Source organism: Solea solea, chromosome 5 (genome assembly GCF_958295425.1).
Source record: "Solea solea chromosome 5, fSolSol10.1, whole genome shotgun sequence".
Classification (NCBI taxonomy): Eukaryota; Metazoa; Chordata; class Actinopteri; order Pleuronectiformes; family Soleidae; genus Solea; species Solea solea.
This window is the reverse complement of record NC_081138.1, coordinates 3,883,695-3,910,807: the sequence shown is the minus strand read 5'-3', so window position 1 is coordinate 3,910,807 and position 27,113 is coordinate 3,883,695. Positions and strand designations below refer to the sequence as shown.

The following is a 27,113-nucleotide window of genomic DNA, read 5'->3' as shown; positions in this document are numbered from 1 at the left end:
CTTGAACTTTAGTTGTCCTCTCCCACTCCCTTCGTCTATTGTATGTGAAGCAGTGGGGTTAGGGATCATAATGGATTAGTGAGACATGTCGCAGCTGCAAAGACTCCTTCTCTCCTGGCTAATGCACCGACAATAGTCTGCTGATGTGTAAAGGAAAAATCCCTTGTATTAAAGTTTTGTCATTGCGATATCTTTACTGAACCTGCAGTATGTATTTGTAATTATCGTGCCTTTACAATTAGTGTGCTTGCATTAAGTTTCAATAAAGTCTCTTGCCTAGTTATCATCAGCTACAGGGAAGACAGTAGGTATATTTGAAGTATACAACCATGGAAACCTAATAGAAGAAAGAAGAAAATGCAAGTTAGTGTTTGGTAATACCCTACAATCAGAGACATTACAAGGAAGTAATGTTTGAGGCTATGCAGTAGTCCTGGTAACCTGTACCTTTTACTTTGGAAAAAGCATATTTTCATCAATAAATCTTATGGCTGGAGTGTTGGAGTGGACTCTTACCTAGAGCCCACAGGGGCTTGAGTGTTGGCATCTGTAATGGAAAGGCCCTGTCACAGAAAAGCAGATGAGAGAAATGAGGAGGCCCCTGAGTCTGTTACAAAGCAAACACTCCTTTGGAAGGTATGTAGTTTACCTGCCACCAAGTCTCTGCACAGGTTTCGTTCTTGGCACAGTGTCTGCGTGAACTGTTGAGCGTTTTCACTGAGCAAGAGCAAGTCAGCAGCTAAACATCTCACAGGGCCTTTCATAGTGTGAACAAGGTCGAGACTTAAAGAAAATGGAGGGGGTGGAGTCAGGGGTCTTGCTCTCTGCTGGTGGAGCTTGCCTGCTCGGTGCCCTCGGTCCATTTTTAAATGAATGATACTTTTGTTCTTGGTCAGCAGAGGTGAAAGAAGCCACTCTGTGGTTCCCGCTCACAAACAGGACGACTTGGGGATGAGAGAATATTAAATCTCTGTCCCTAACCCTTTTCTTTCACTTGTTTACTTAATCCCGTCCCACATCACATAGTTTCTTACTGCAGATGTGGGTTTTTCTCAATCTTGTGCCCAACATTCAAAGATAAACTTACCGTTAGTTTGGAGTTTAGACCTATTTTTAGAAAAATAAACAACATTTTATTATAACAAGGAGAGGAAAGTTAAAAAAAAGCCAGTTGATTACTGATAATGATACCAGTGTCACTTCAGATATGATACCGGACGTCACTCGCTAGCACAAGTGAAATCCGTATGCGTCCTCAACACATTTCATGAGCAACAGACCATGTGCTTAGACCCTTAAAACAGAGTCTTAGGTCTGAGCACAGTTAAGAGGATTTGACAGTTTCAGAATGATGAATGAACAATGTTCAGAAGTTGGTTTGAAAAATGGCAAATATACTAAACAGGCAGTTTTTTGCACATGGAGAGCACATTTAGGATTCCCGTCCATCCATTATCTATACCGCTTATCCTTTGAGGGTCACAGGGGAGCTGGAGCTATTTGCAGCTGGCATTGGGGAAGAGGCAGAATAAATAAACAACCATTCAGACTCACATTCATGCCTATGGTCAATTTAGAGCAGTGTCTCTCAAACCTTTCATTTGGGAATTGTTTTTTTGAATGGGTAAACCAGACATTTAGGAATACAGTATGTGTTTGATAAATCGATAAATCAATCACAACCCTGAAGGAATCTGCAAAATCATTTGGCTTAAAAAAAAAACCACCTTCAGTCCCTGGTAATTACTGATTTAAAGCCTCCAGTTAACCTCACCCCACCCTGCATGCCTGTGGACTGTGGGAGGAAGCCGGAGTACCTGTAGAGAACCCACAGAGACGTTGGGAAAACATGCTAACCCGGGGGAAAGTTGAGACGACACTGGTCAAAATCACCGGATTGGATATCAGAGATAGAGAGAAAAATGTAATATCTCATCCGAAAACCCTAAATATTACAGAAATGCTCCACTTAGCACATACGACAGCATTTCAACTGAATCATGTCGTATGCTGGTTATTTCTTCTTTATGGAAACTAAATACTTGTTACGCTACTGGAGAGTAATGGTTTTGAAAGAGTAGCAAATGTGTTTCTAAAAGCTTAGTAGTTAAATACATGTAAAATGACTGTATCACACTGGTATTGGTAGAGATAGATACTCCCTAAGGAAAACTTCACTTAAATATTCCCCTGTTGAATTTGGATTTGGACCAAGACCCTAAATTAGTAGTTTTTGATTCACTTAGAAATGGTTGTAAACCTGAACTGGAGCAAAACATCTATAATCCACCACTCTTTCATAAAATAACTGTGTGGCTATAACAAATATAGGTTTATGTAGGTTTAGCTTTTAAATTTGCTTATTTAATATTACAAAATACAATTATGACAAATTTTGGATAACTCATCGACCAACCAGAGCCCTAAGCTTTCCTTGCAGGTCTGTTGCAATGAAAGTCCCAGGACTTAACTAGGTTACAGAAACATTAATGTAGAACACATATGATTGTCCTATGAATGTCCTCAGATGTCTCCATGGTAGAAGGTTTTTGCTTTTCTACATTGGACCCTGTTGGGAGGAGCATTTCCTATCACCCCCGGGATACTGTGTCCAGTTCTGGTGGCTGAAATGTCCTGATACCTGTTTGTGGAAGCGTTTAAAGCTCGTCACCATTTATCACAGCTGCATTTTTAGTGTCCTCCTCAATCTGTCTTAGCGGGGACAAGCCAGGACCTTGATGAGTAAAGCAGCCAAGTACAGAGGGAGGGAGGAAGTGTGATATAGTCATGCAGGCCTCCCATGCTCCCCAAGCCTGCAATGTGGTTCAGACCAGTCAACAGTCTGCAGAAGGTTTAGTCAAAACGGTTTAAAATGTGGTTAAGGATGCATCCTTCTGACCTCAGGTGGTGGCAGATTGGCAGCAGTGGTTGCAGAACACCACCATGTTGAAGCCAAAACCATAAGGAGTTTGTAGATGTTGAAGGAAGTGTTGTTCTAGCTGTGCAGTCTCTATGGTAATTGGATAACCAGGTAAGTGGAGATGGGACATAGGTTGCAGGGATGATGAGGGTTCTTTCAGGGCCCGCCTTTTAAGGGTGCTCTACGTGTGTGTGTGTGTACGGTGTGTACTGTGTGTGTATTTGGGACTGCAGAGGAAGGGCAATATGATCCTCGTAGGATTCAGAGGCCCACACACAAGGTCCTAGAGAGATCTGGCAGTGAAATTCAAGATGGCCAGTTGGAGAGTGAAAGGGGGGTAGGGGGGTGGTTTGATACATTTGTGAATCCCGGATGTTTTTTTCAGTCATGACATGGACGATCTCTTATGGGGGATGGGGGGCAGGGGGGGCAGTTGACTGTCATTCACTCACTCATGTTTATAAGATGGAAGAAAGTGTTGAATTAATGTGTTTGTCAGACCTAAACTGGACTAAAATACAAGTTTAACACGTTAGTTCGATTGAAAGTCGGACTAACACACCCATATAACTAGAGCTGGTCCATAAAATTTAAAATATATAGAAAACCTTAAAAATGATGATTGGTGTTCGTCAAACCTGGAATGATTCACTTGTAATGATTTCTTTGTTTTCCAGAGCAAAGAAATGAAGAAAATAATCACATTTAAGAAGCTTAAACAATCGGAAATCTTGTTTTAATCATGAAAAAAGCTTCCAACCGATTAATCGATTATCAAAATAGTTGTCCATTAATTTAGTAATCGATTAATAATCGATTCATTGTTTCAGCTCTACATGTGCAGTGACATAAAGTATGTTATGAATCGACACACTATACACACTATTCAATTAAATTGAATAAATAACGCTCAAGGTCAACTGTATAATGCCTAATACTAACTCGCTTAAAGGGGGCATGTTGCCACCTAGTGTAGTGGAGGTGGACATACTTAATTCGTACTTAATTCAATAAATAGATTCCCCACTAGTGTGTGTATCTGTATTGGGACAAGGGCATCAGTCCATTTAAATGGCATTATTTAGGCTAATAGTTATAATTTAGTATTTATTTAACATTATGTTTCATTACCAAGTGTAAACACCCAAAGATCTCACATTTGCCATTGCATACATGTGTCTGTTTTTTGTTTGCATTACCACTATGAAGATAAAAACTCATATTAGCTTTGGTGGGGGAAGCAAATCAAGTCCTGTGCATATTTTTCATGCTGCCACATGCCTATCTTGACTTGAAGTTGGTTTGAAAAATGAAGCTCCCTGCGGCTAAAGAGAAGGGCCTTTTCAAGACTTTTTCTCGTTCAGGTTGCACACATGCAGGCGCAGTTTTGAAAACACAAAACCCAGAAGAGATCTGTGACCGGAGCTGCCCCGTTGTTTGTATCCATGTATGCAGTTTACATTTGGCCAAATCTATCTGCTCCATCTCTGAGTCCTCGCTGTCGTAATTGCATGTTTGTTATAGTTAAGCAGGGAAAATAAAGACCCCGTACACAAACAACTTTATTTTGAATTTCCCAAATAATGATGAGGAAAATGATTCATGTGACACTTAAACAGGGGAAATAAGTTTGACCAAGATCTTAAATGAAGGTTTAACCAACTGTGATTCAAAGGTTTCTAATTTGACTTCTGTTTCCACAGTGACCTGAGCATGAACAACATCACGGAGCTTCCAGCCTATGTATTCAAGAACTTCCCCTATCTCGAGGAACTGTGAGTACATGCCCACCCCCCCACACTCCCCGTCTTTCCTTGGTAATGATGTATTTTCTCTGTGCAATGTTGACATGAGGGCCGGGCTTTATGATATGCACCTGGGTATTTGAGTCTGAACTGCGAAAAACACACACACACACACACACACATCGGCATGGGCACACAACAGCTCGCTCCCGTCCGCGCTCATCAGAAAGCAGATAAGCGCGGCGTTGCGTGAGGTCGCGAATCACTCACCATTCATGAATTGAAAAACGGGCGTCTACAAAAAAAGGTGCAGTAAACCTCAATTAAAACGATGAGGTGAGACACCGTGTACTGAAGCTGCAATCACGTGACATCCTGTGTGGATTTTTGCTTTTAAAGGATTATCAGGGTGGCAACAGCATGTCTCTGCTGTGGAACTTTGTTGAGTGGTGATCTGATCTGAGTGGGTGTTTGTTATTTCTTTACTCTTTAAATACTCTGCTGTCTGGCTCAGTGCTGCTGGCAGTCAGAGATAAAATCTGTCTACCTGATATCAGGTAGCATGCGGCCCTGGGAATTCAAACTGACCAGCGAGTGAACAGCAGTCACAGCTCCACTTGGTCTTTTTCTGCAGGCTTTTTATTTTTTTTGTTTTAGCTCTCATGCGTCTTTCAGCCGATCCAGTCTTCACCCTCTTCTTTTCCATAGAACACTCCAATCTGCTTTGTTGAAAGGCAATTTACTTTTCATCGCATTGTACGAAGGAATGCAAGACAGGAAGGAAGAGGGCAAAACAATGGTTTCCATGGCAATGAGGCTAAAAACCAACCCTGTCTCACTGCTACTTCTTGTCTTAAATCACAGTAAATGGATGGACTCTTGTTGCATCTGTTGTTTTTCTTGAAGGAAGGTATTTTGATTGACATATACCCTTAGTTCATGCGTGTTTGTTCAGCCTTTTGTTGTTTTTTTTCTGGGAACACGTCTTCAGGCTCGTCTCTGTGAACTTTGGTGGTTGACTTTTTTCGCTTTAGGGCTGTGACAGTGTCAGTGAACCAGAGCAAGGGCCCCGGGGGCAAAGACGGGGAGAGAAAGAGTTGACAGAGAGAGCGATTGGGCTATCCTCATTCACGTCAGGAGTGAAGAAAAGGGAGGAATATTCCCTCCGTCGTAGTCACGCAATCTCCTCTGCTCTCTGTCTTTCTTGCCAAAGGCACAACAAAGCCGAGCAGAAGTGATGACAGGTATTCTCTGTCTCCCGTGCAGTTTGTGTATATTGTTGAAAATAACCTGTGACCAAGACCGCAGTATTGCAATGTTACATTTTGTGAACAGGGATTTCAATTTAGAACATTATTTCAGTTTATTCTTCCTATATTCCACATTAAATCCTCATCTGTGTGCAATTAACGTTTCATTTCATACAAATTGAATTAGGGCTGCACAACCTTAGGAAAACACGAGATATGTGGTAATGGTTGAATATTGCGATGATGTTATGACTTTCAATAAATAAACAAGCATGCAAGTATACGTGTTAATGTTTCTGACCTCTGGGTTTGCTGCTAACACACACACCCAGACAGTGAGCAGCCTATGCAGAGACTGAAAAAAAGAAAAATAAATCCATTATTTCTCTTCCAATAACATGGGTTTATTGGAAAGAAAGAGAAAACATTGTCATAATGCCTCCCCTCAAAACATCTCCTGCTTCTCTTAATACGTGGATTGTTAGAATAAATAAATCCTAAAAAACGGATTTCATTTCAAATGAATGTAAACATAATAATTTTGATTCTGTGTATCTTTCTCTGCAATTGTCTAAGCAATTCTCTTTTCCATTTCTCTGCTCATTTCTCAGTCATTTGGGGTATGATTGTGTTGTGGTGTAAAGGGGGGGTAATTGAGGTTGGTCAAATCTGGTCAGATTATATCCCATAAAATGCATTCAAGTGCAATTCATACCTTTTTATAACTTGAAAATCTTGAATTTGCAGCAAAAGGGTGATTGTACAAAATGGTAATACCATCATATCACCAACTACACCTTTAGTGAGGTCCATATAAATGACACAGATGAAAAGAAACACATGTTTTCAGTTCAATTCATTCATTCATTCATTCTTTCTAGGTTAAATTCACAGTTAATTACTTAACCTCCCTAGTCCCGACTACACCAAGTTTACCTAAATAGTAACTCCCTGTCTTTATAGCACTGTTGTTAACTATAGTTGCTAATCTTAAAGCACTGACGGAGAATAAGATGGAAGCTTCTCATGGTTGGTTCCCCTCTGATTACCAGCTCCATGTTGCTATCCAAGGGGCTATATGGTTGGTGTAGTGGTAAGCAAGAAGACCGGGGTTCAAAGTCCAAAAACATGCAATGGATGGTTGTTTGTGTTTGTCTCTGTATGTGGCACTGTGATGGACTGGCGACCTGTCTAGGGTGTACCCTGCCTTTCAGCTGAGATTGGCACAGCACCCCCGGCGACCCTCATGTAGAGGATAACTTGGTAGAAGATGGATGGATGTTGCCATCCAGGCTCTGAACGGTGTCTCTCTGCAGGGCCCCAGACTCACTTTTTTGCAGGGGTTGCACTACACAGCACAAAATTTAGGTGCACCCAAATCTTTCAACACGTCGTCTTGTAGTGTGGTCTACTGTAGTGACCTTCCTTGAGTGCGGATAGAGAACACAGGCCTCACTTTCGAAGGGTCAAGCACACCAGAGTGACCCATTGTGGCACACTTCTTAAATAAGAGAGAGAGAGTTAAGTCAATGATTTTCCCTCACTATCACAGACTACTTCACAATGCGATACCAATAATATCATGATACAATGATTATGTGATTATCAATATATTGCAAGACAATCATAAAAGCGAGACATCGCAATATCTGTCTAACTTAAGTAAACAAAACATCCCTGAGAAGTGCAGAATGTTTCTATTTATTCACAACATAGAAAACAAAGTGAATAAACTCTACGTATTGAATGTGGATGGGGCATCTCTTAACGTACTGCACCTTTCTCCGCCATCATCCCGCGGTAACCTCTGCCCAAGTTTCCCTCATTCATTTGAAACTGGCGGTGACTGTTTACTTCAGAATTCCTTCGTTTATTAATTAAAATATCTACATTTGCCCTGGCATATCGTTTTTCATATCACACGAGGATGGATGACGATATAGGACCAAATTGTTATTTCGAGCCGCCCCTATTTCACAGTCTGTTACATAGTTCAGTTTCAGAGAAATTCTATTATGTCAGTTTTTGGCACTTCAATTCCCTGAAAGTCTTTGTTGCTGCCTCCACGGACAAGTCTGTCAGTGGCCTAAATCAAAACAGTATCAAATCTATTACACTTCATTGTTGCATTACGTGTCAGACAAGTATTAGTGGGAGTTCATTTTTGCACAGGCTTGTACTTTTTTTTATGTAAATAATTTAAGCCACTCAGTCACTGACAACTCTAGCAATTGTCAACTCTGCTACAAAGACAAGATTATAGACATTGGTCATATGACATTTTCAGTAACAAAATAAACATTGGAAATGAAGTCATTGGTTTATAATCACGAGCTGCCTATAACAACAACGGTAATAAAAGGTGTGTGTTGTACATGTGAGAGCATGTTGTGGGAGGAGGGATTGTGATTGGGTTTTGCCACATTGGTTTCCCAAGTAGAAAATAAATTGTACTGTTGGAGCAGTAAAGTGTTTTATTTTTTTTTTGCAATCTTAGCAGCACATGTCCGTGCCTCTTACTGCCGTCAGCCTGCCCCACAGGGCTCTTTGTCAGTTTACTATTGACAAAGGTAAACCTGTGGGAGTGGTGTTTCACAAGGAGAGGATTTATCCTTTCCTTAGTGAGATTTAGCACATTCTTCTGTCCTTATCAAAGCCTGGAGGGACATGTAGTGAATTTGCTGAGAGATGGGAAAAGGAGAAGCTCTTTGTATTGTGAAACCTGAACGATGACTTATAAGTTCTGTCAGACCGTGTTAGCATGTGTCGATTAGCTGGTCGGCACTGTGATTGTAATGGAATTCTGTTGGATTACCCCGAATGTGCCAGAAGAATGAATGAAGCATAAGAATGTGGATTTTTAGGCTTCCATAAACACGTGACAACTTGTACTGTGGTCTATGCTATAGGTGCAGAAAATGTTCTTGGAGTTAAAGATCCATTGCAGAACGTTTGTCGCACAATATTGAAAAGTTGCTTGGAACAAAACACTACTACTGTTAGGAGACACAGGGAGTCACATAAATGGGTTTAATATGTTGTTTTTTTTGTGTTGTCGAAGTTCGTGTCAGACAATTCAGTCTGATTTGCCAGCTTTTTTTTTTATAAAGCTGGTGAGCATTCGCGTCCACATATGATAGCTTTGGTCAACCACAAATCAGAGAGTAGACAGTAACTTGTGACTGGCCCAAACCACCATGTAAACATGCATTCAGAGCAGTTGGTCTGCATTTGGTGGAGTCTTTGTTGGACTTTTTATTATTCATAAATTGAAAGCAAGATTATAAATACAAACAGGTGCAGTTTGCCCCGTGAAACCGTTGCAATTTATTGCGTACAAACAAACGTCCACTTTTGAGTCAACATGGAGTTTATGTGGTCTTGTAAGAGCCTCGATTCTCACACCCAGCAGCTCCTGTTGCAGGGAATTCAGCCTGGCCTACATTGCAGTGATAAATCTGTTGCTAATCTCTCAGGGCAGATAGTATACTTGGGCTCTGTGTGCCAGTCAGTCTGTCCCATGCTTATTTACACCCTTATTTCCTATACACTTCCTGTACCGAGCAGGAAAGGGAGGTGTCCCCTCCCCCTAAAGTCATTTTGTGCAGAGGCTGAAGCAGCTGTCTTATGATAAATCAGTGTCCTACGTAACATTTTTTTCCTCACTGGCCCAGTTGGGGGGTTTACTGGCCTTCTGCATATTTTCACTTGGCTTTTCTTCTTTCATATTTTAAATTTTTAATATTTGTGTGCCTGCTATATTTCAACGTGGAAAAAAGGACGAACAAATTTACCAACGCCACAGTTTTCATTATTTTATTGACAATTTTAATGCAAGATAAGAATGGGAAACTTGAAATGGCACAAACTGATATCGGTATCGGATACAAAAGAAGTATTGTCCACAAATCAAAATAATTGGTATTAAATGATTTCTGCGGCAAATAAACCAAAACATATTCACATTTAAGAAGCTTTTTTTAACTATTAAAAAAACCCTCAAAATAGTTGGCGATTAATTTGGTAATTGAATAAATATTGATTCATTATTGCAGGATTTAAAGCAGTATTGCCAAGTAGAAGTATTTATAAAATCCCAGTGATACCAGAGCTGAAACAATTACTCGAATATTAATCGATTACTAAATGAATCACCAACTATTTCGATAATCGATTAAACTGTTTGAAGCTTTTCTCGTTATTAAAACAAGATTTCGGAATGTCTCAGCTTCTTAAATGGGAATATTTTCTGGTTTCTTTGCTCCACACGATAAAGAAATAATTATTCGTTATTTAATAATTAATCGTTTCCACTGACATTTTTTGGACCAAACGATTACTCGATTAATGAAAGTGAAAGTAGAGAGTAAAAGTAATCGTTGTAGCTTTAAACGATACCAATTCCTACAGGGGATTGGCCTTATTGAATCATTTTTGGTCAAAAAAGCAGTGATTCAGAACTTAGATTTACCTTTTTGACTTGATCGGTCATATGCATATTACATACATACACACACACACATATATATATATATATATATATATATATATATATATATACATAGGCCTTTTTACCATTGTGTTCAGCTCACAAGATAATATGTAACGTCTTTCCTGCTCCTCCATTGACACATTTATCAAGTTACTTCACCCGTAAAAGACATAAACAAATTCAATGTGGAACTTTGAAAAGCACAGAGCCAGAACCAGAGGGGGGTGGGGGGTGGGGGGGTTATAATGTGGCTCAGTCCCTCATTTTTTTGTATTTTGTTCCCTCTCTTTTAAGCCTTCAATGTCTAGTAGAAAATGATTGAGTACAGCAAATTATTGGCTCCAATCCATTTGACTAAAGTATGTGCTGTTCTGCTGAAATCTAGCAGAGGAAATCAGGTAAGACAGATGGAAATTGCATTAGTATGCTGCTGATTTCAATGGAAAGTCAGTCATAAATCAACATTTACCACTCTTACGCTGATGTTTTTTTGTTAATACTCCAACAGATGTGTATATAACTTTGAAATGGTGGGTGTAAGTCGATTTTATTTTATGAAAATACTACCCATTGCATTCACTAACATATCTTGACACCTATTTTATAACAAATTTGACCTCTGATTTGTTGCTTTATTTCTCTATAGTATTTGACCTAGTATTTGGATAGGGATGGTTGAGAGGCCCCGAAAGGGAACTAAGGAAGGGACGTCCAGGAAAAGTTCTAATCTCTTGTAGGTGCCAGATGAAGTGACAACAGGCCATGACACAGCCACATGTCTTTGACACCCCAGACCCTGTGTTCAGCTTGTGAGCTGAAACTTGATCTACCGAGGCACCGAATGTGAAGTTCTCGACACCGCGCGCCGCCTTATTCGGAACTGCGACATACTCCCGCGGCCGTTTAGAGTCAAATGTCGTTTTTTTAATGAAATGTCTCTTTCTCTCACTCAGCCGCCTTGCGGGGAATGACCTGTCATTCATCCACCCTGAAGCCCTGTCTGGCCTGCATCAGCTCAAAGTCCTGTAAGCATACAACCCCAACCAACAGTGTTGGTATACACACAAACACACACACACACACACTGTGCGCCTCTGACAGCATGCATTTTCCCACACACTGGTGGAGAGAACAAATACTGCAGCCTGTGGTAACACTGTGATGCTGTCAGTTATTTTCTATGTTAATCATAGTCGTACAGTTCCAACTACAAACAGTCTCTCTGTCTCTGAAAGAAAAATGCATCATTGACAAGATGTGGACACTGAACCCTGTTCAGTCTTTAGTGAGCTTAACCTTTGTGGTCTGGTCTTTGATACCGGATCGAAAAGCAAACACATATAAGCATTGTATATGCTTATACGTATGATTTATACTCAACAGAAATGAAAAAAAAAGTCAGGGCATCAGTCTGCCAAAGGCTTGTGGGAGACTTACCCTGGAGTTTGGAGTCCTTTCTTTTCACTAACACTGTGACAGGAATGATTGGTTAAGTCGGGGGTTAATTGCAACCAGTGTGGATTGACATAAACAACAGCACACAGAGGAGTTATTCAGATGTGGAGTTAGCCCTGGGGTGTCCTCTGTGGGGACACACAGTTTTACTGTACATTCAGTTAATATCATGATTTCCCCCCCCCCCCCCCCCCCCTTGAATCTTCAGGATGCTGCAGAATAATCAGCTGAAGACGGTGCCTGCTGCAGCCTTGAAGAGCCTCCATTCTCTCCAGTCACTGTAAGATGTGTACCACACACACACACACACACTCATGCTTTAACACATTTTAGAGCAGCACTTTGCAGATATTTTGATAATTATTTGATGCCGCTGTCGTCCTGGTCAGACATCTCGCTTTAATTGGTGGTAGTGTCATACGTGGCCCGACGACAGGGGAATAACTACAGCCTCTGGTTTAGGACCGAAAATAATCTCTTTCTTTCAAAATGTGGGTGGAACATGTAAACAATGAAAAGGGTGGTGGTGGTGCTGCTGCAGCAAAGATTCAGTCATTCGTGTTTATATAAGAAGTCACTCTATTATGACAATCTCAAGCCATAACGTCACTTTAGTCCTAATTTTGAGTTTCACGTTTGCGGCCGGCTGTTCTCTGTGCAGCTTGAGGTTGATGAGGGAGATGTTTTGTCACGAGCTCTCGGACAAGAAGGTACACTGAAGCCGCCGGAGCTCGCTGTTGGATATTTCACACACGCTACATTCCAAGGTGAAAATTCACAGTGTTTGAGCCAAACTCGCAACCGCATTCGAGACAGTTACTCACCAATTCAATCAAAAAGACCTCCGCTGAAAGAGTGTTACACATTTTATCTACTTATTCCTGGAAATATCTAAATATTTTGTGCTGGAGAGAAAAAAATATGCAAATGTTGACATTGAGTAGAGTTTATTTGTCTGTTTCAAGTGGATGAGATGCGTTTAAGGTCCGTCAGTTTCTGCCAGGGCAGGCGCTCGGTTGCACTGCTGCTGAGTTCAATGACCATTTTGATCCGAACGCAAACTATCTTAACAACTACTGGATTTGAAGCGGGTCGCCATCAGGATTGAAGTCGATCAGTCCGGTAAATGGAATGGGAATTGCATGTTGAGATGTAAACGCTGTGTCCAAATACAACCTCCCAGGGTTCAGCTTGGCTCCAGACTCCCATTCCTCGCACATGAACGCAGTGCACTTCAGCCCTGATCATGTTGAACATCAAATTCACACAGTCTGCTTTAAAGACAGTTAAAATGTCCTAAAAGTGATGACAACAGCATGGTGTGAGGGTAAAGATCTCCCTCGAGTTCAGGAATCAGAATCTCATTATTTACTCTTGGACATCGTTGATGTCATTAAGGGGCGGCTCCTCTCCTATCACATGCTTTACCCCTGCTGCTGCAGCAGTGTTTGTTGTGCACTAAGCCCAGCAACAGCCCTGTGCAAATGTAGGTCAGTCTTGTTCGGCAGATCTGCAGCTAACTTCTCTCTGTCTTCTCTCCCTTTTATTGGATTGTTGGTTTATTTATTTCAGGGAGCCGGACTGTTTGCTCGTGGCCTTGCTCACGACTGTTAGCCCTCTGTCAGCGTTCCGCTCCGCTCGCCCCTCGGCGCTGGATTTCGGGTTGTCGGTTACACTGAGATCATAGCGCGTACACGGCTTCGTCCGTGCCACCTCCCTCCACCGCTGCGCCTTTGAGGTTTTTAAGGAGGACTGGATCCAGCTGGAGAAACGTGCTGAAAGTTCAGCTATTATCACTCCTCTACATCCCTCCTTGCTTCCCCTCCTCTTCTCTTTTTTGCGCCTCTTTTCCTTTTAACAGATGTCTTTTCTCTGTGAGGGTTTTAAGGTCTGTAGCTGAAGTAATATGCTCTGGCAGAGGCAGGACTCGGTTTGTATAAAGCCTTGGAGAGCTAAACGTCAATCAAGACTGTTTTTCCTTCCAGCCCAGACACTTGAGGAATTTTGAGGGAGGGTGAGACACCCGGTGACGGAGGATAGCGGGAGAAAACAGTGCAGCGATGGTGATAAGTTGAGGCCACTCGAAGAATTATTCATAATTATAACACTCAAAGAAAGAATGAGTCTCTTCTTACCACTGAAATATTGGCCTCAAATCAGAATTTCATTAAGTTTTCTATTCAGTTTACAGGGGGTGTTGCTCTCGCTCGGTGGATTCCCTGATTCATTTTTGGATGATCAAATTAGACCAGTTAATCTCATTCATTCATGAAATCTGCCTCGTTTTTTAAAAATAAGTTTTCTTGTGTTTCATTCATGTTGAAGAATGGAGACTTCCCCCCCCCCCCCCCCCCCCCCCCCGAGTGTAAGACAGCAGGAATTTCTGTCTGAGTCAGAGTGCAGTGCTTGCAAACAGGGAGTGACGCCACAGAGTAAAGCCGTAACCTGTTATCTTAAGGTGCTGGTATTAATCAGACGTGCCTTGAATAGGGCTGTCAAGGTTATTGCAATACCGGAGTGGCGGCGTCACACCCACCACAGTCACACTCACTATCACATCCCTGCACTTTGTCATAATTGTAGATAATCACATTTGGTTTGAAAGGGTCGTTTTCTTTTGGTTCGTAGCTGCCCCATCAGTCGCAGACAGCTCCTGTCAGATCCGCCGCTCCTGGCTCCGCAGTCTCGGCGATTCTTATCTCCGCGATTCCATTGTGCTGGGCTTCAATTGCGTTTTCTCACTTTAAAAGCACGAGTCCCGCACTCCCTTTGTTGTAAATGTAAATACATCTAATGACTTATGTATTGATTAGCAATTATTTCCACATGATTCCTTAAATATGCCTCAGGCTGCAACTAAAGATGATTTTGGTCGTCAAATACTACGATACTAGAAAGAAAACCGAAGGATATTTACCAAAGAGTAGTGGGTAGTTATTATAGATAATGTTCCGACCCACAGACTAAGTACCTAATGTTACAGAAAAAGGAAGTGTTTTTTTTTCTTTCCACTGTTAACAATGAAAGTTCTAAAGCAGCTGGAGTCAACATAAGTTCTGTGGTAAATGCACAGCAAAAATCAGGTGCAGTGTGTGGTTGAAATAATCCAGGATCTAAAATTGGGAAAGTAAAAAAAAAAAACAAAAAACCTTTTATCCACTTCATGGACTCAATGCATTGGGTCCTGTAGGTGTAGGTTATTTACAGCTGAGGGGAAAATGATCCACCATTCGATTTCGATTTAATTAGGTATATTTCTGTTACAATACCAACATTTTTACTGAATTAATGCTGTTAATTACACAAAGATTCCTCACAACAGTAACAACAGAATCCAAAGCAGTTACATTAATGTACTTTTTATTTAACCGAGTACCGAGGTCGAATGCATCTTAAATCCCATTACCTGTATTTAACAAAATACATCTGAACAGCTGTCCAGTCCCTGAGAAAGACAGTAGAATTCTGGAAATATAAATAAATTACATATTAACCAGCACATACATTTACAGTATTTAATAAACACCCTAGAATTCCAATTTTTCCCAACAGCTGTGACCATTTCATGGAAAAGTGCAATAAATCTCCATTTAGCTTTTTGAAAGAACAATTTTGAAAAAAATTCAAACTCACGTTTTATGAATTAATTATCACATTATATATCTCATACCATGTAGCATATGTATGTATAAAAGGTAATTTTTGGGTCAGCTAATGCAAGCCTTATATTTAAATGAGACGAATCTGTGACTTTCAGGCGTCTGGATGCAAACCACATAACCACGGTCCCCGACGACAGCTTCGAAGGCCTGCAGCAGCTGCGCCACCTCTGGCTGGACGACAACAACCTGACGACGGTCCCCATCGGCTCGCTGAGACACCAGGCGAACCTGCAGGCTCTGACGCTGGCGCTCAACCGCATCTCGCACATACCAGACAACGCCTTCGCGAACCTGACCAGTCTAGTTGTGCTGTAAGTTCAATTAAACTGCTCGTGTAATTCTTCTAATTAACATTTGCACACCATGGCAAAATGTGTATGTTAAAAGCCGTTTTCTAATTGGTATTTTTAAAATGTCCTCTTGATAGGGAGTATTGGTTTAAAGTAGATAAAGTCACAGTCTTGCAGTGGATCGACTCTCTGTGAGGGATTATGCAGAAGAACATGTGTAAACAAGGTAGTCAATCGCGACTTTTGGTGAGAAACTCGTTTTAAGTGAGCTCCCTTTCCCACGACAGAGCGAGAGTACTGTGCATGCAGTCCTCGCAGACATATACACTAAATAAGCGAGCAGGAACAACCTGCTGGTGTACTTTTCCTCCTAACCTCAATTAACCACACGCACTGAGAACATTCTCATGTTGACTAAAATGACCCGGGGGAGAAGCGGAAGAAAAGTCATTGAGCATTAAGTCGATCGGGAGATCTTTCAAGTTCAAAAGCAAATGATTAGTACATTTCTAGTATCTTTTTCTGCCCATATTCCTCATTTCCTAAATCGTCTCCATGTCCCATTCCCAGCATAAACACACTCTCCTATCACTTTTTATTTCTAATTTTAACAAAACAGGTTGCCGCTCATGTCCCGTGCTGTTTACTTGCATCACTGAAAAGGTTGCTCAACTCAAGACTGTCGTGTAAAATCAAGATTACCTTGGTGTTCGGTGCCAGGTGGTAAAATCTTTGCAGCTTTTACACAAGAGAACTTTTGAATAGTAATAATAAATACCATCTGCTGTGTTGCGTAACAATCGGAGGGATTGTTAAAAAAAAACAACAACTTTCATTTCATTTCACTGCTGCTGTCATAGATTCTCACACACACACACGTACACACATAAATCCTCAGACAGACACAGCTACAGGGTTTGTGTAAACAAGTCGGGATAAACAGGAAGAGACGACCTTATATCTATTAGGACAGGGCCGACATTTGCATATACACACACACATACTGTACAGGCACCTGATCAAAACGCTCTGATGAATGTGGAGCCACAAGCACGGAGAGGAGTCTCACGGATGTGTGTAAAACCGCCTTTTCTTTTCCAGGCATCTTCATAACAACAGAATTAAAGCGATAGGAGACAGCTGCTTTGCTGGACTCCTGAACCTGGAGACACTGTAAGTGGACCGTTGACCCCGCTCGCGGCTCCCCGCCCCACCTCTGCCCCCCGTCCTCCAGACATCATTGTGTCCCTCTTCCTCCTTTAATTGCTCTTGGATAAATAGAGCAAAGTACCATGATGCTTATCAGCTCTGCCCTCCCACTGTTCACTTCCTCCTGGCACACAGCCTCTACTGTTGTTACTGTACTCGGGACGTCCTCATAGCTCCATCTTATGTTCTTTTTGTATTAAAAACTCCCAATATGATGCATTTAAATGTGCAAAATCGACTGGTTTTCCTTGCCAATCTAGTGTATATGTCTAACATAACTCAATTTAAATAGTTACGCCTACATCATAATTAATATAAGCATTCAGAAGTCCTGAGCTTTTGTTGTTATAATATCTGTAAAGTACATTTCGTATACCACAAGACCAATTTAGCAGAAATCAAATCAATCTTATGTTATATTAAATCTCATTAGCCAATTTATGTGTTCCTATAAAACGATCCAAAGATTAATCATTAATAAAAAAAAGCCTAAAAATACAAGATTTAGCTTCACCGTGGCCTAGACAGTGTGGATAAATGTCATATTTATCATTAGTAACAGTGGTTTTAACACTAGTCGTCATTCTAAGTTGTTGTAATAAGGGTGTGACGTGGTGCTAACCACAACTCTTTATTTATTTGAATGTACCAGTGTAGGGCTGCAACACTTAATTGTAATTGAGTACAAAAACAATAGGCATTTTAGTGTTTTCACAATAATTAAAGAAATCTTCCTGGATTCTTTGCTCCATATAACACAGAAATCATTAAACTTAAGAAAGTAATCACATATATTTCCTCAATTGTGAAAATAATCTTTAGTTGCAGCCCTAAAGAGAGATTTGTTCTATAATGTTTTTTCTGTCTCGTCGCAGAGATCTGAACTTCAACAACCTGATGGTTTTCCCCAAAGCGATCGAGGCGCTGCCCAAACTGAAGGAACTGTGAGTGTTTCTGTTCGTTCCGATGTTTCAATCAGTGAGTGGAAGGTTATCTGTGTGTAAGACAGAGACGCTACGAAGAGCTCAGAATTCAAGTCGTTTGTAACATTTGTGCTTTTTATGTTGAAGGTTAAACATCACAACGTGTATTTTTCTGTCACAAAAACAAAAACAAAATTAACCAGCTGCATATTTTTCTACCTCTAACCTGTGAGCGACAGCGCTGATCAGATCAGACAGGAAGTAAGAGTGTTAATACATATATTATTATAATAATAATAATAATAATAATAATAGAGACACACGAGATTCACTCAGCGGTGAAATGAAACTGACGTAAAACAGTCAAAAGTTGATCCGATTTAAATCCTAAAATGAAGAATCATAGGGACGGAGCTGCACTGCACACTGGCTGTGAGTCACCAGCTGACAAAGCCAAAGAAGACGAACAAAACAAACAAATAAAATGTATTAACTACCACTATGACAGTGTTTTGTAACTGTGTATAAGTGCAGGCAAGTAACCAATGTAACAATAGTATCTGAATATAAATAAAATCTTAATTTTACATTAATAATACTATTTTCTTTTACTTTTAAACGTCAGTTCTTTTAAGCTGTGGTACTATTTAAGTTTAAATGTGCCAGAGAGGAGCACAGGAGCTCAGACTCGACCTTGACTTGGACTCGACTTGAACTTTTCTTTGGCGAACTCATTACTTGGACTCGAACCCAGAGGACTTAACTGCAACGCCGGCGCGCTGCACGAGCTCCGTGTTCACACGTGTGTTTGCCTGCGAGGGACGACAGTTGGACACGGATCTAAATCTGATCTAAATCTGGCACAAAGCGTCTTTTCTTGTCTTGAAGTACGTGTATTTTGTGCAGCGTCGCCGACGGCGATAAACTAAACCGAGTGTTTACGTTTGATTCTCTTTGACCTTTCTCCCGCAGCGGCTTTCACAGCAACAATATTGCCTCCATACCTGAAGGGGCCTTCCATAACAACCCCCTGCTGCGAACCATGTAAGGTCAAACTCCAACCAGACACTGCTCACTAATCACTCCACTGTGTTTCTAAACACTCACAGCTGATATGTGATACTGGTGTAAGGCTCCATAGGTTGACTGTCCAGAAGATGGTGCCATTCTTGCATAGTAAATGTTGATTTGGGATTGAACTGGTCCCCCCCCCCCCTCTCTCTGCCTCTGCTGCCCCCACAGACATCTCTATGACAACCCGCTGTCCTTCGTGGGCGCCTCGGCATTCCAGAATCTGTCTGACCTGCACTCCCTGTGAGTCCCGATGTCAAACTCCCATTCTAACATATCACTGCTCACTAGTTTGGTTCCGAACTGCGTCCGTCCAAATGTGTCTTTTAAAGGCTTTTTTCTTTGTTTGTGTTTCAGAATGCTGCGTGGGGCCAGTATGATGCAGGACTTCCCCATCCTTACATGGACTAACAACCTGGAGAGTCTGTAAGTTAAGCTTTAGGATTAAAATGGATATTTAATTGAATTGCATACATTGCTCCATGTATTACACAGCATCTGTGATTGTGTACGTGATCTGTTTTTTCCAGGACCTTGTCCGGAACCAAGATATCGTCCATCCCTGCGAATCTTTGTGAGAATCTAAAGTTGCTGCGGACGCTGTAAGAGACTGTTTCATACATACGTGACACAGATTAGAGCCGCAACTTATGATTATTCACATAATCGATTCATCAAGTAATCGTTTGGTCCATAAAATGTTAAAAAAAAAATGTCGTATGTCGTGTTTTGTCCACAAAATCTTTGTTATATAGAGAAAATATTCACATTTAAGAAGCTTAAACACTCAGAAATCTTGTTTTAAGCTTCAAATCTGACAATCGATTATCAAAGTAGTTGACTAATCGATTAATTGAGTAATTGTGTCAGCTCTAACCCACATTCCTACTCATGATATTGCAAATGATTAGGGATTTAGTTCAGTTTCTTCTCGAATTTAGCAGAATATTATAAACAGAATATTTTTCATTTTGCAGCAGATGTAGAATACAAAATAAATAAACATAAATAACAGAAGTCAAGGAGGTAGCGGTTTATTCTGCCCACTCTTTTTAGTCATGAGTCATATCGAGGGATGTTGTTGTGTCGTGCCGATGTCTGATAAAACCTTTAAAGCCAATAATATCAAGCATCCCTACAAATTATACTCACTGAGGATGTAATAACGTTAGAAACTAGAGCTGATGTGCACTGATGCTTAGGAAACACGTCTCAGTTGTGTCATTGTTTTGGTTTCCTCGCCAGAGACCTGTCCTACAACGAGATCAACGAGCTCCCGTCTCTTCAAGGCTGCCTCCACCTGCAGGAGATGTGAGCGCACATTGTCTTTTCCCCCCCATAATGAGACCTCTTTGTCATAAACGTGCTCGTTTCTAACGCTGAATTCTTGGATTTGAATCCACAGAAGCTTTCAGCACAACTACATCGGTCAGATCGAGAGAGACACCTTCCAGGGTCTCTCCGCTCTGCGTTTACTGTGAGTGAACTCACACGTTCATACTCTAAAACGATAAATACGACACTTACATCTGGATTCTGAGTCATTGTGTGTTTGTTTTTTTTGTGATTTTTACACAGAGACCTGAGTAGAAATGAAATCCGAGTCATCCACACAGACGCTTTCCGGTCCCTCACTGGACTCACCAACCTGTGAGTACGACCTGTGTGTGTGAGCCAACGAGCGCAGAACCCTGCTATGATGCGACTGTTGACCTTTATTGTGTGTGTGTGCAGAGATCTCAGTATGAACTCTCTGGCCGTGATCCCGACAACCGGACTGAGCGCCCTCAGTCAGCTGAAACTCTCGGGAAACCCGCAGATGAAGAATGTGCTGAGTGCCAAGAATCTACCCAAACTCAGGTGAGGACCAACTTCAAAAGTTCTGCTGCCGGATGTTTTTTTTTTAAATCAAATCGAATCAACTTTACACTTTACACACTTTATGTGTTGACGCGCGGAAATTGTTTGGGGCAAAAACACTCGAAGATTTAAAGTTACTTCATCAGTTTCCTCGTTTAAGAGTGTGATAGATGTCGGAGGAAGTGAGAGCATGAAGGGAAATCTTTCAGGCTTGTGAGGTTTAAGGGTGTCTCCAATATTGTTTACTAAAATTTCTACTAATGTTAATAAGGACAGTTCAGGAGTTTTCTATATTAATATGTTTGAAGTTTAGTATAGTTTTGCATGGAAGTTCATTGTAGACTGCTTAGTTTCTTTTTATTTTGCCACAAATAAAAAGGTGTGGCATGATTAACAAGTCAAAGGAGCTTTATTTATACATTTTATACAAAGATCCAAAGGCTCCCTTCAAAGAGCCATAAATCCCATCTCTAATTTAAAGCCAGTGACTTTTGTTGTCTGCTATCTAGAGCTGCAACTAACGATTATTTTCATAATCGAGTATTTGAATCGTTTGGTCCATAAAATATCATGATCAATATCATGATAAAAAATGTTGATCGGTGTTTGTCAAACCTGGAAATGATGATGTTCTCAAATGTGTCTTGTTTTTGTTCTTTTAATGATTTCTTTGTTATCCAGAGCAAAGAAATGAAGAAAATATTCACATTTAAGAGGCTTAAACTATCGGAAATCTTGTTTTAATCATGGAAAAAAGCTTCAAAACGATTAATCGATTATCAGAATAGTCATTTAGTAAGCGATTAATAATCGATTAAGCGTTTCAGACACCCCCAAAAGTAGTTAAAGTTCATATCAAATTCATAATTGTTAAAATGTGTTTGAGGTTGTTTTCACACCAAATAGTTGATGCAGCGCCACCTCCTCGCCTGAGGCGGCGCTGCATCAAGAATTAAGAAAATGAAGGAGAAGACGAGACAAACAATGAACAAGAAAACTTCTGTTTCCACCACATCGGTCTTAGTTTTTTTAATTTAGTTTTATGCAAATATGCGTCACATAATACGCTGTGTAAATAAATGTAAATAATAAGGTTTTTTTTCTGTCATATCAGACAGAAAAAACAGCATCTGCACCTCTTCACTAACATTTAATGAGAACGCCAGCTGAGTCTGTTTTCTCCTCGAATGGTGAACACACGATGGAAACATCCGCAAAAGGGACAGATATTTGCAGACAAACACATTATTTATGCTTTTTTTTTTCCCCAAGCGTGGTTTTAAGATTCTGCACCATCTGTATTATCAACACCGGACCTGTGTGTGTGTGTGTGTGTGTGTGTGTTTGTAGGTCCATCTCGGTCCCGTACGCCTACCAGTGCTGCGCGTTTGTCGGATGTGACTCACTGACGAGCTCCTCCGAGGAAAGTGACGTCAAGAAATCTTCAGGTGGGCATTTATGAAGTTTTAGCAGAGGCTGTGGAGCAGATGCATCAGCATTCATGAAACTAAACACTGTACTTTTTGTTTTTTACGACAGTGTTTTGCCCCCTAGAATTCCCCCTTAATTCGCAGTACAGGTTATTAGTGATTAATGATTAATGACATTTTAGCAGCAGTGATGGACGTCAAACAAGGGTGTATTTGTAAGCTATACAGCTTATTGCAAGGGTCCTGCAATAAAATATAGGAAAGTATTCCTCCTCCTCCTCCTCTCTAGATATTTGAGGTTGCCAGGTAGTTTGAGGACCCACTTTTAGCCTTTTTCCACAACATAAACAGCATTTGCAGGCTATAAATATACATATTTTGAAGCCAGCGTTTGAGTTCAGCATGTTTCTCTAAAGTCGTTTTACTTTTCTCTAACCTTTGCATTTCTCACTTTTTCTTCATTATTATTTTACAGCAAAGGAGGACGTGGAGCGCGTGCCTATGATCATGCACTGCTCTCCCTCGCCCGGTGAGCCTGAAACTTGCTTTGTTTTTGTTTTTTTTTGATTTCATAAATGAATATTTCAGAGCGTGAGCGCTAAACCAAGTGTCCCATTTCTGAACCCAGGAGCTTTCAAGCCCTGCGAGCACCTCCTGGGGAACTGGATGATCCGCCTAACTGTCTGGTTCATCTGCCTGGTGTCGCTGGTCTTTAACGGCCTGGTGCTGGCGGCCACCTTCTCCCCCGCGTACAGAGCTGCAGGTCTTCCCCGCTCCCTGTCCGTGCCTCTGCCTCCCGCCCGGCTGCTGATGGGGCTGCTGGCCCTCGCCAACCTGCTCACGGGCGCGTACGTCGGCGTGCTGACGGTGCTGGACGTCGCCACCTGGGGCTCCTTCGCCGAGTTCGGCGTGTGGTGGGAGATGGGGCCCGGCTGTCAGATCACGGGAGCCCTGGCCGTGTTCTCGTCGGAGTGGGCCGTGCTGCTGCTGTCGCTGGCGGCGGTGGAGCGCAGCGTGGCCGTGCGGACGATTCTCGGGAAGGTCATGATGTCGCCGAGGAGGAGCGGCAGCGGGCGTCGAGGCTGTTTCAGAGGAGACCGGCGCTTCGGCCTGGCCGCGGGGCTCCTGGGGCTGCTGGCCGCCGCCGCAGCGTGCCTGCCTCTCCTGAGCACCAGCGAGCAGTCGGCGTCTCCTCTGTGTCTGCCCTTCGCCGGCGGCGACAGCCCAGCTCTGAGCGTCACCGTGTTTCTGGTGCTGCTCAACGCGCTGGCGTACCTGTTCACCGCGGCCGTGTACACGCAGATGTACTGTCACCTGGGGAGGGTGGAGCTCGCGGACCCAGAGCAGACGGGTGCCCTGCGACACGTAGCCTGGCTCATCTTCACCAACTGCATCTTCTTCTGCCCGGTGGCAGCTTTCTCCTTCGCCCCCCTCCTCACTGGCTCCACAGCCGGCGGCCCAGAGATCGCCAAGTCCGTCACCCTCATATTCTTCCCGCTGCCTGCGTGCCTGAACCCAGTGCTGTACGTGTTCTTCAGCCCGGCCTTCAGGGAGGACTGGCTGAGGCTACGCGGGCGCGGGGGCCTGAGCAGGGAGGGGAAGGCCGGCGCCGACGGCCACGGAGATGACGGCGGCGCCGGGTCGGAGCTCACAGACGGAGGCTCCTCCACTCACCTGGGCTGCGACTGTGGCGTGTACTCGCAGCTCTGTGGAGAGACGGTCGCGTGCGAGCAGTGCGACGCAGCACTGCATGCCAGGACCTGCTCTTCCGCCTCGTCCTCGGCAGTCTGCAGACACTTAGTGAAGTCTCACAGCTGTCCCACCCTCCTGGCGGGAGCGGCCGTGTGCCAGCACGCCGGCGGGTTCTGGGCCGACAGCGGCACGCCCTCCGCTCAGTCGGAGTACGCCGACGAGGGGGACTCGTTTGTGTCGGACAGCTCGGACCAGGTCCAGGCCTGCGGCAGGGCCTGCTTCTGTCAGACCAGAGGCCTTCCCCTCGTACACTACTCATACAACATACCTCGAGTCAAGGACTAAAGGCGCCTCGCGTCTCATCTGCCGCGTGAACACGGACGCTACGGAAAAAGAAAAAATATGTAAATGCTTTTATATCAAACGTGGGAAATGTGCCAACGAGCGCGTTGAAACACTATCAGCCAGCACTTATTTAAACAGAGATGAACATGGAAACACGTCGTCACAGTGTCGTCACACAGTGCCTTCCTCTCGCTCCTGATGGGATGTCATGATGTTGCAATGAACGTGTCAAAGATGTTGTGATTTGTCTTTGTACTTCTAAGCTTTTTTTTTTTTTCTTTTTGAATTTTATTTTATACTTTAATTTCTTTTTTTTTTTTTTATTTTATTTTATACTTTGATTTTTGATTTTTTTTTTGGAAAATAAATGTAGCAAGTGTAATAATCAACTTAGACCTTTTTTTCAGTTTGAATGTAACTTTCAGGCGATTTTATTTTTATTTTTTTCACCCACCACAGTAATGTAACAACGTCAGCAATAACTCCGACAGTGTGAGGACGGTATGTGCCAGTCTTACACAAACACACACACACACACACACACACTTCTTTTCTTTTAAGTTACTAAGACTAAGAATGTGATTTAAAAAAAAAAATAGCAGATATCACTGTTTTAGCTCCGACTGTGCTGGGTGGTTTAAAAAGATGTTATTTATTGATTGAGCAGCAGCAGCAGAGGTGATTTCAGGTGTAAGAAAGGTGGCCTTTGAATAATTACTTCACAGTATAACTAGTGTTTGCCAAAAATGAACACACGCGTTTTCTTTAGTTTGAAGAATAATTATTGTTCTTTTCTATTTTTTTTTTTATCCAAGCTAGGGCTGCAATTATTTACACTCAAATGGTTTTGTCTGTAAAGTGTTAAATCACTGTTCTCCAAACCTGAAAATGATGTTGTTCTCAAATCTCAATAATCGAGTAATCGCTGCAGCCCTAATCCAAGCCTTGTGTCTCTTTCCATCATGTTCCTTGATTTAAGTTCAACGTCAGAGCTGCAACACACTCAGTTCATTTTGTCTGACGGGGGCGGGACAAACGTGGATTTGATACTATGTTGTTCAGCAGCCTCAAATGTCAAGATTGCAACATCGTAATTAGTGAGCTTTAGATTATGTTACCTGCGTTCAGATTAAACATATCCAGTTTCCGAGTTTTATTTATGCTCAAATGAGCACACAGAAATCAAAGTGGTATTGGTTTTCTTCTCTGGCTCCTGCAACAAAGAGCAGTATTTGTAAAAAAAAATTGTGTAAGAATTACTCGACTCAACCTGTTTTTTTTTGCTTTTCCATTAGGGATAGTACCTGGTACGTGGTGGGGTTTTTTTTCTTTTGCCCTGGCGAGGTTCCAAGCGAAAATGTGACGTCAACAGACTGCCGGCCTCTGACGTCCGACAAAAGAATCAATGCCAAACTGTAGATCAGTTAAAAAGACTTAAAAATCCTGAAAACGTGCGTTAATCTGCAACATTTAGCAGACATAGGACAGAGGAGTCTGGCGTATTTAGCGACAGCGCGGCCGAAAGCTGGCGATCGTGAGCCCGGAAGTACTGAATGATTTGGTGAACGAATCTTTTTAACGAACCGATTCTAACGATTCAGTTACACCGAGGAAAAAAAAAACACTTTGCTCGTCGCTAGTTCGCGCCGCATCGAAAACAACGTCGCAGCAGTTTTGTGCAGCCGTGCTACGCCGACTCCCGCTCACGCTGAGGAGGTAAACGTGACCGATTCCGAACCGAGTCGTGCTCGAACTGCTTAATGGAAAAGCGCCATTAGTGACATCTAATGGTGAGACTGCAGATTGCAGGAATTGGCTTTTCTTTAACAGAAAGGGTTAAATGCGCTCTCACACTCTTATGACATGTCCTCCTATGTTGATTTACGTCTTGGATTATATGTGGGCGGGGCCAATCTTCTTCGTCCGCCCGCTCTCCTACAGAAACATGGGAGCTTTATAAAGCTAGGATGCTACTTAAAGGAATACTTCCCTGATTAGCATTTAGCTTTGTATTACTAGAATAGGGGAAGTATTTGTGAACAATTGTGCTTCACAACCTCAGTTTCCCCTGAGTTGAAAAAAATATCTTTATTTTCTTTGTTACGTGCCCACCAGTGACACTTAGCGTAACTGCTAGCAAAGATGGCGGACACTGTTTACATTCAAGGCTTGAAACTGCAACGCTAACTACCCATTCGTAGGGGGCGGGACCTCATTCCCAACCAAAAAATAATGAAGATATTTCTCAGTAGTTGCCTCACGTACATATAAAGGCTTATTCTAAGTTATCGGAACTGTATAATTTTCCCTTTTAGAAAGATTATACACGTATACGAACATACTTTAATATCTGACAGTAAGTGTTACACTGGATCCTTTAACCGCACACGTTCTTTGACGCACAGCGCGGCGGCAACCAGGGAGGTCTGAAATCCAACTCACCTTTATTCTAAAACACAATTTGTGCAAAGCGTCCAAGTGAAACAAGCGAGGGGTAATTCGTCTCCTGCGCGGCGGCGTTTCGTGACTGTCGAGCCAGCTGAGTAAACAAGAGTGTGAGAGCGGTGCCAAGTTAAAGTTTGAAATCACTATTATTATCAGTGAAATGTGGTCGAGCTCATTATTCAACCACAGACATCTGAAGACAAGTGCCGGCAGTCTTTTTTTGCATCTTTAATTATTTGTGTGCAGATACGTTTGCACCAGAATCGATGACTATGATGGAAATAATGTTGGTTTTTTTTAATCCCATTTGAATTTTTAATGAAC

General features: G+C 42.1%; 1 protein-coding gene across 2 annotated transcripts in view; it reads left to right on the top strand.

The window, feature by feature from the left end:
• lgr4 (leucine-rich repeat containing G protein-coupled receptor 4) overlaps positions 1-24,936 on the top strand; it is a 29,934-nt gene extending 4,998 nt beyond the window's left edge. The window contains exons 2-18 of one of the 2 annotated variants that reach the window (XM_058629939.1): positions 4,624-4,695; positions 11,361-11,432; positions 12,071-12,142; positions 15,620-15,835; positions 16,916-16,987; positions 17,899-17,967; positions 18,919-18,990; positions 19,189-19,260; positions 19,375-19,443; positions 19,548-19,619; positions 20,263-20,328; positions 20,423-20,494; positions 20,596-20,667; positions 20,752-20,877; positions 22,228-22,325; positions 22,783-22,836; positions 22,936-24,936. In XM_058629939.1, coding sequence (XP_058485922.1) covers positions 4,624-4,695; positions 11,361-11,432; positions 12,071-12,142; positions 15,620-15,835; positions 16,916-16,987; positions 17,899-17,967; positions 18,919-18,990; positions 19,189-19,260; positions 19,375-19,443; positions 19,548-19,619; positions 20,263-20,328; positions 20,423-20,494; positions 20,596-20,667; positions 20,752-20,877; positions 22,228-22,325; positions 22,783-22,836; positions 22,936-24,344 — 2,755 coding nt within the window. In that variant the 3' untranslated portion in view covers positions 24,345-24,936. The remainder of the gene's footprint in view (positions 1-4,623; positions 4,696-11,360; positions 11,433-12,070; positions 12,143-15,619; positions 15,836-16,915; positions 16,988-17,898; positions 17,968-18,918; positions 18,991-19,188; positions 19,261-19,374; positions 19,444-19,547; positions 19,620-20,262; positions 20,329-20,422; positions 20,495-20,595; positions 20,668-20,751; positions 20,878-22,227; positions 22,326-22,782; positions 22,837-22,935) is intronic. The other variant, XM_058629940.1, reaches the window with a different exon arrangement.
• The last annotated feature ends 2,177 nt before the right edge of the window (positions 24,937-27,113 follow it).